General features: G+C 39.8%; 1 protein-coding gene across 1 annotated transcript; it reads right to left on the bottom strand.

Annotated features, from left to right (window-relative positions):
• Positions 1–2,069: 2,069 nt before the first annotated feature.
• On the bottom strand, positions 2,070–5,802 carry LOC103521468 (intraflagellar transport protein 74 homolog). Its single transcript, XM_008486579.2, has 3 exons — positions 5,552–5,802; positions 4,482–4,709; positions 2,070–2,282 (listed from the first exon to the last, which is right to left on the bottom strand). Exons 1-3 carry the CDS (start codon positions 5,693–5,695, stop codon positions 2,070–2,072), a joined length of 585 nt encoding a protein of 194 aa, XP_008484801.2. The 5' UTR covers positions 5,696–5,802.
• Between the last annotated feature and the right edge of the window lie 2,316 nt (positions 5,803–8,118).

Below are 8,118 nucleotides of genomic sequence, written 5' to 3'. Positions count from 1 at the left end.
TACGCGGTTACATTGGGTAAGGTTCGGGGCTCATGGCTGGTAGGGTGGTAAAATTTCAGCTTTGACACATTTTTTTTTCTCTTTTTGAAAAATTTTCCTTTTCAAGTTCGTTGCTTAGTTCGCGCAGGAGACGACTGTGGCAGCACTTGCTACGAGTGAAGCAGTCGTAAAGCTAGGATTACACTGTTTGCTCAGTGGGGACAGTGGACAAATATTTGCACCAGAAATATAAATAATTGTTTGCAGGGGTATTACATGAGAGCAAATATTGTGTTTGAAAATGTTTGCTCAAATAGAGAAAAATAAAAATTTGCTCACATCAAAAATAAAAGTTTCCCCCTATATTACACCTTCTTCTTCTTCTTCTTCTTCTTCTTCTTCTTCTTCTTCTTCTTCTTCTAATCTGTACTGTCACTCCTCCTTTTCTGCATCTTCGTCCTCTTCTGCCTTCTTTTCCACATCTTCCTTCTCGTCTTCTTCTTCAATGTCTTCTTCTACCTTCTCCTCCCCCTCTTCTTCCTCCTTGTTTCTTCTTCTTCTTCTTCTTCTCCTCCTCCTCCTCCTTCTTCTCCTCCATCTTCTTCTTCTTCCTTCTCCCCTGTACTGTCACCCCTCCTTTTCTGCATCCTCTTCCTCTTCTCCCTTCTCTTCCAAATGTTGTCATGTTCCTTGTCTTCTTCTTAGTTTTCTTTTCATCCTTCTTATAGGTATCTTTTTCTTATTCCCTCTTCCCATTTCTAAGTCTGCTATTACCCCTACCACTGCCTCTCTTCTTTAACTTGTTTCTACTTCTTATAGGTATCTTTTTCTTATTTCGTCTCTTCTTCGCTGTTATTCCTTCTTCCCCTCCTTCAAATCTTCTCCCTTCCCACTACTTCCCCTTCTTCATTTTCACCTATTCCTTCCAACTTCTTCATTTACCCCTACTCCTCAGACTTCTTTACCCTTGTTCTTCTTGTTTCTTCTTCTTGCAGATCTTCTCACACTTTTCTTTCTCTTCTAACTTCCATTGATACAAAAGTTTAGTTTTTTCTCTTCTCTTTCCTGTTTCTTTGTTCTTTGCAGTCTACTGAAGACATGTCAGCATGATTTCCTATAGGTACCTATATATAAGTACATATACAAAGGTAGACCAACCCCCTCTTCCCTCCTCCTCTTTCTTCTTCTTCTTCTTCTTCTTCTTCTTCTTCTTCTTCTTCTTCTTCTTCTTCTTCTTCTTCTTCTAATCTGTACTGTCACTCCTCCTTTTCTGCATCTTCGTCCTCTTCTGCCTTCTTTTCCACATCTTCCTTCTCGTCTTCTTCTTCAATGTCTTCTTCTACCTTCTCCTCCCCCTCTTCTTCCTCCTTGTTTCTTCTTCTTCTTCTTCTTCTCCTCCTTCCTTCTCGTCTTCTTCTTCAATGTCTTCTTCTACCTTCTCCTCCCCCTCTTCTTCCTCCTTGTTTCTTCTTCTTCTTCTTCTTCTTCTTCTTCTTCTTCTTCTTCTTCTTCTTCTTCTTCTTTTAATAAAATAACTCGTTAAATTTATTGCCTACTGAACGAACCCTGCTTTTCTGGCAAAAAACAAGCACTCAAAATCAAAACTGACCTTAGTACCAACGCAACACAACTACGCACTAGCAACTGAAATACTGAATGACTACTGACAGAAATCAGAAATCAAATTTGGAGACCAATCGAATCAAATTTCCCCTACCCCCCACCCCCTACTACAAAGCTTTTATGAAATTTGAAATCGACACACCTCAAATTTGCTAGCAGAACAGGCATGGACTTGTTTCCTAGTTTTCTACTTGTGAATGGGTCTGTTGTATCGAATATAAAATTTTACTTTTGGGGCTGTTGGATGATTTTTTTTTCTCCTCAAGGAATTTTTTTTTTTTTTTTTCAAGATACTTTTTTTATGTATTTTTCCGACCTACCTATAAGTTTACCTTAAGCTTAGGAGGTGTAATTTACTGTAATGTAAACAATTATTTTTTGATGCTAATATAATCTTATAATTCAAAATTTCAAATTTTCTCACCTTTCTCTCTCTCTCTCTCTCTTTCTCTCTCTCCTTATCTCCTTCAACCGTGCACAGTATCCTGGTAGCTCACTTTAAGGAGACGATTATATCCCTCAACCAATTCCACACACTTGTCCTTAACGGGAACAAAATTGGTCTCGCTCAGTTTGTTCTTGATAAATTCGTCCAGGGTGTAGTTGGTCTGCTCGATTTGAGCCAGCCGCTTCTCCTGATTGGACAACTGGATGTAGGAGATCTTCTGGTCCAACTGCGACTGAAAACCAAAAAGTATTTATTTTTCAGCCAGCCTAGTTAGCTTGGTTGTTAGCGCGTCTACCTTGTAGGCGCTAGGTCGCAGGTTCGATTCCCGCCCAGGACGGTTTTTATCCTGAACGGATAAGGTTCGTTCTCGGAACGGCTGGTTTTCTCCTATCCTGTCTTCCTTCTCTCTTCGATTTCGGGACAATAAGATCTTAGCAGGAGAAAGCCAGCCGTTCTTAGAGTGAACAAAGTGGTATCGAAAGCTCAACAATTTAACACCTTTATTAATCGATCTTGGCTTGATAAAATTATTATTTCATCTGAATATACATATTTCTTTTGCTCGAAAAGTAAAATCTTTTTCAAAGTAAAAGATTCAAGTTGGAAAAGTTTGTCAAGCACATAACTCTGTGTCTGAATCTCAATATGGGAATAACTCAATAAGAATAGATTTCCCAAGTCCCTCAGGACATTTTGCACCGCTGCAAAAGCGTTCGAGAAATCTTGGGATGCTTTTCATATTCGAAGTTTGGGGACATTGCTGTTCCGTAATAGGTACGTAATACAGTAATACACTTGCTCCATATTTTGACATAGCATTTGCATTATAGCATTTGCTCCATATTTTGACATTTGGGTCCTCAATTTTCAAAATATGACGTAGTTTTAGATACCTAGGTACCTAACTTAATATTTCAAGTCCGCTGTGTCCACACATAACCGTACATTGCCTCCACAACATAAGTAGATTCACCTCTTCACCTCGTCGATCAACGGCGTCGAGTATGTGTGGACACAACTTTAGATTCCAGATTCCAAGAATCATTTGGGATGTGTAATTCTCTATAGATTTCTCTGTTCACGTTTCTCTTCTCGCGGCCTTTTGGCCAAGATCAAAGTGTAGTGTAGTACTATCATCTATGTATTTCCTCTTCTCTCCTTTCGTTTGGCTTTCTTCTTTCGTGCGTTCTAACCCAGATCAGCCGCACCCCGAAATACGGAAAATATGCATAGCTAGATATTCCAAAATATGGCAAAAATGCATAAGGTTCCTCTGTTCTCTCTGTGTGGTGTTACAGGTTGAACAATCCACAGTCTGGCACTTGACAGCTTGACACAACTCCGCAAAATGTGTGTTTTTACCGACCTATTTCTTCACATTTCAAATCCCATTACCTCACAGTCCTCACACCTTTATCCAAACCAACAGGTTTTATACACCCCAGTCATATTCGATGATTCCTTAGAAAAGAATTCATTCTCCTCGAAGGGAACGTCAGAAAACGTTTTCGTTTGAATTTGACATTAACTGTAACTGCTATGGTCTTATCGTCCCGAAATCGAAGAGAGAAGGAAGACAGGATAGGAGAAAGCCAGCCGTTCTGAGAACGAACATTATCCCATCAGGATAAAATCCGCCCCGGGCGGGAATCGAATCCGCGGCCTAGCGCTTACAAGGCAGACGCACTACCAACTAAGCTAACTAGGCTGGCTGACTATTCTTCTTTTTTCTTTACTTCCTCTTTAATCGGCCGAGAGTCCAAACAGTGGTGTATCGAGCGGGGGGGGGGATGCTCCAAATAATTTGGAGTCTCGTCTACAATAAGGAGAAAAATGAACCTTAAGGGGAAAGACCCTAAATAGGGCCCTACGTCGATGGCAAGTTTAGAGGGAGGTACCTGAACTTACCTTTTATGAAATAGTGAAACACTGGGTAACTCTTGATCTAAAAAACAAGGACGCGATGTTTTTCAAACTAAGTTTCATTACTTCAACAAGGAAAAACTCTGGGACTTTTTTTTTCTTCTTCAAAAGTTGTCCTTCATTATGGCATATCTTGGGGACATTTTCCATTAGTGGAAAACCAGGGAACTTTAAATTCAGAGCGGGGACATTTTGAGACTTTCCCTCGTAGTCCTCCTACCCCCATCCCTTACCTCTTTACAACCCACTCTTCTGAACGTACAGTGTTGTGAGGGAAAGCGGTGTGTGAGAGAAAGAGAGAGATGATATTGTAAAGATCTTCTTTTGGACTACTCAATCAATGAGTCAAATCCTAAAACATATATGTCACTCACTCTTCAACTCACTAACCTTACAGGTAGGTATAGGGAGTTGGGATCTGACTCATTGACTGAGTAGTGAAAAGAGTAGTTCTTTTTTATGACTCACTCTTTGCTCATCTTTACTGCTTTTAACTGCTTCTACTCACTTGATTAAGTTGTTCCAGCTGTGCCTCAGCCTCTTTGATCTGATTCTCAACTGTTTGCATGTTAGCCTCAGCGTTACTGATTTCATAATTGTCATTCTTAATTTGGAGCAGAAGTTTCTCTCGTTCTTGTTCCGGATTGAGTTTGCTTTCTTCTTCTTCAAGGAGGGCATTGTATTGTTCTTCTAACTCTGCCAGTTGTTCGTAGAGTTGGACAGCTTCTAGTTTTACCTGCGGGAGTGTTAAAATTGGGGTTTTACTTTTTAGAAAGTCTGTTGGGCTGTCTAAAGAAACGGTAGACCAAAAATCTAACAACATTTTAAAGCGTAAAATTCATTTCGCTACAGCAGCAAAAGTCTGTTAGGCAAAGAAAATTTACCCAGTCTAACGACATGTAGGTGATTTGAATCAATCCCAACTTGAGGAACACAAATTGCAACAGTAAACAAAGTTAAGCAACGTTCCACGCGTTTCTATCCAAACGAGTGACAATCTGGGCAATCGCTTGCAGCTGGCTTTTCCAAGCCCCACCATGTCTGGGTGAGATTAATATGAGGGACGTAAAGCTTGTCGCCTAATAGAGGATAAAACACCGTCACTAAAAACCTCAGTAGTTATACAGTAGTTTTCTTTGCTTAACAGACTCAGTAGTTATACAGAGAAAATCTTTATCAAACAAAAATTGGCGTTAAAAACCTTTAGAAAAGATCAGATTCAGGCATGAGAATTGGCCATACCCGCATCACACACAGTTTTCTATTCACCAAAACTGATCTTCCTACCTGTCCGTCACTAACAGACTCAGTAGTTATACAGTAGTTTTCTTTGCTTAACAGACTCAGTAGTTATACAGTAGTTTTCTTTGCTTAACAGATTCAGTAGTTATACAGAGAAAATCTTTATCAAACAAAAATTGGCGTTAAAAACCTTTAGAAAAGATCAGATTCAGGCATGAGAATTGGCCATACCCGCATCACACACAATGCGGCGCTCGCCTTTCTGTGCAGCACATCCTGACATGCAACTGACATGACCAAATAAGAACTTCTCTACTTCATCCCCTTCATACTTACACTCGAGCCACTCATTTTCTCTCTCAACACTGCTGTCTGGTAGCTTAGCGTGTCCACCTGTTCCTGTGCTGTATCCATCTGATGTAGGAGAGCTTTGTGCTTGGCTTGCAGTTCGAGATAGCCGTTCTTCAGGTCGGGGTCCATGGATTCTATGATGCTTTCCGTGTGCTTCCTCTCCTAGAATAGATAACATAGGTCTGTACAGTTGTAGAGCAGAATAGAAAGGGTTATGCGATAAAAGTTAGAAGTAGACATTCAGATAAAGAAGAACTTTAATTATCTTGCATAATCGGTGGAAAGTCTAGGTCTATGGGCGGCTGAGTCAATCTCTTTTATTAAAAAAGTTGGAGTCACCCTACATCGCGTTTCTGGTGATACTCGCTCGCGTTAATACTTGTTAAAAAGACCTTTAATTTGATATATAGGTCGACTAGGTTTGGATAAGTCCTTCTATGGGGACAGACAGACTGACAGACAGACAGACAGCGAAGCGAATACAATAGTCCGTCCACTATACCTTTTATTATTAGTAATAATAAAGGAAGGACGGACTAAAAAAGTTGGAGTCGCCCAACATCGCGTTTCTGGTGATACTCGCTCGCGTTAATACTTGGTTGGGAAAATTTCTCTGGCCATCCAAAGGGGTAAATGATCGAGCATCAAGAGCACTGATGTGCTCTAGATGTAGGTACCTCTACGGGCCTTTATATCCGAATAACATGGAATTTTATTCCTATACATGACTACTTAAGTAGGAAGTAGGCGTCTATCTATAGGTAGATATCATTTAACTTATTATTTAAAAAAAAAGGTGTACCTACCTCCTACATAGGTATATTAACGAAGCTTAATGTGTAGCATTAAGGTACCCTAGGTAGCGATGCTAAGGTGTACCTACCTCCTACATAGGTATATTAACGAAGCTTAATGTGTAGCATTAAGGTACCCTAGGTAGCGATGCTAAGGTGTACCTACCTCCTACATAGGTATATTAACGAAGCTTAATTTGTAGCAATAAGGTACCCTAGGTAGCGATGCTAAGGAAGGTATACCTCCTACATAGGTATATTAACGAAGCTTAATTTGTAGCAATAAGGTACCCTAGGTAGCGATGCTAAGGTGTACCTACCTCCTACATAGGTATATTAACGAAGCTTAATGTGTAGCATTAAGGTACCCTAGGTAGCGATGCTAAGGTATACCTCCTACATAGGTATATTAACGAAGCTTAATGTGTAGCATTAAGGTACCCTAGGTAGCGATGCTAAGGTAGGTATACCTCCTACATAGGTATATTAACGAAGCTTAAACTGTAGCAATAAGGTAGGTAAGAATGCGTAGGTAGCAATAAGCAATAAGTTAGGTAACAATGTTTTCTACCCTGAAGTATTTCTGTGGTGTCTTCTTCTGCCAGGGTCGAAGGTAGGAAGCAATAAGTTAGGTAACAATGTTTTCTACCCTGAAGTATTTCTGTGGTGTCTTCTTCTGCCAGGGTCGAAGGTAGGTTTTTTTTTTTCAATTGAACTTTGTACGAAAGTTGTTAGCGATTGACTAACTTTGTCCACAGGTGGTCACTTGGTCAGCAATTGAAAATGAACCTAAGGTAAGCGAATGTTTGGTGTGTGTGCTCATCAGGTATGAAGTAGACCTGACAGTCGAACCTGATAGTGGCTGGCCTAAGACTTTTAGGTGCTAAGTTAAGTCCTTGATAGACGGCCCTGATAGAGGCACGTATTGCTACATTTATATGTGTGCTAAACCTCGTGGGAGAACAAGCAAGTGTTTGCCTTGTAGACCCTCTTTTTCCTTTTTGTCTACTTCCGTTGAAATATTTGCAATCGAAAAACGAGTACAAATTTTTGTCGATCGTGGGATTCGAACCCGGGACCTTCTGCATGGCAAGCAAGCCACTGGACCAGCGCTGTTGCAAAATTGAATGCACTGTTGCCATACTATAATGAAAAAAAAAACTGTTTAATATTATCGGTTTTTTACTTTCTTTTTTAATCTGACCAAGTGACCGAAAACTTTTTTGTTCATGGGTAAAGTTTAGCATAGGTACGTATTATGCCTTATACCTAGGACCTAAAAAAAAAATTGAAAATACAAAAAATCCCCATTCCCCATTTTTCCCCTTTCTTTTTTAATCTGACCAAGTGACCGAAAACTTTTTTGTTCATGGGTAAAGTTTAGCATAGGTACGTATTATGCCTTATACCTAGAACCTAAAAAAAAAATTGAAAATACAAAAAATCCCCATTCCCCATTTTTCCCCCAAAATTTCTTGGCCCCAAAATGGGGCCAGGGGCCAGAAGCGGCAGAAGGCAGAAGCCGGAAATCCCCAATCTGGCAAATCTTTTTGCTTCTAACACACGACTCTAATGCATTAAGGAAACTTAATTTTCAATGCAAACGTAGAAAAAGATATAACATTTTTTGAAAATCAGAAACAGCGAGAAGTTATACTATGAAAATAACACGAAATTCGACTAAATGGGGCACAACCAAATGAAAATTTTTTTCGAGATAGAGTCCTATTCCGATGTAAAAGTACCCAAAAAGTGCAT

Source organism: Diaphorina citri, unplaced genomic scaffold (genome assembly GCF_000475195.1).
Source record: "Diaphorina citri unplaced genomic scaffold, Diaci psyllid genome assembly version 1.1 scaffold5297, whole genome shotgun sequence".
Classification (NCBI taxonomy): Eukaryota; Metazoa; Arthropoda; class Insecta; order Hemiptera; family Psyllidae; genus Diaphorina; species Diaphorina citri.
This window is presented reverse-complemented; position numbering and strand designations above follow the sequence as displayed.

Bases quoted from the DNA above. Each gene is read 5' to 3' on its own strand.
- LOC103521468 (XM_008486579.2), bottom strand. From the start codon at position 5,695: ATGGACCCCGACCTGAAGAACGGCTATCTCGAACTGCAAGCCAAGCAC. The intron at 4,710-5,551 runs GTAAGTATGAAG...ACACTCCCGCAG, and splicing joins AGAAAATGAGTGGCTCGAGT to GTAAAACTAGAAGCTGTCCA. The intron at 2,283-4,481 runs GTGAGTAGAAGC...TTTGGTTTTCAG, and splicing joins AGCTGGAACAACTTAATCAA to TCGCAGTTGGACCAGAAGAT.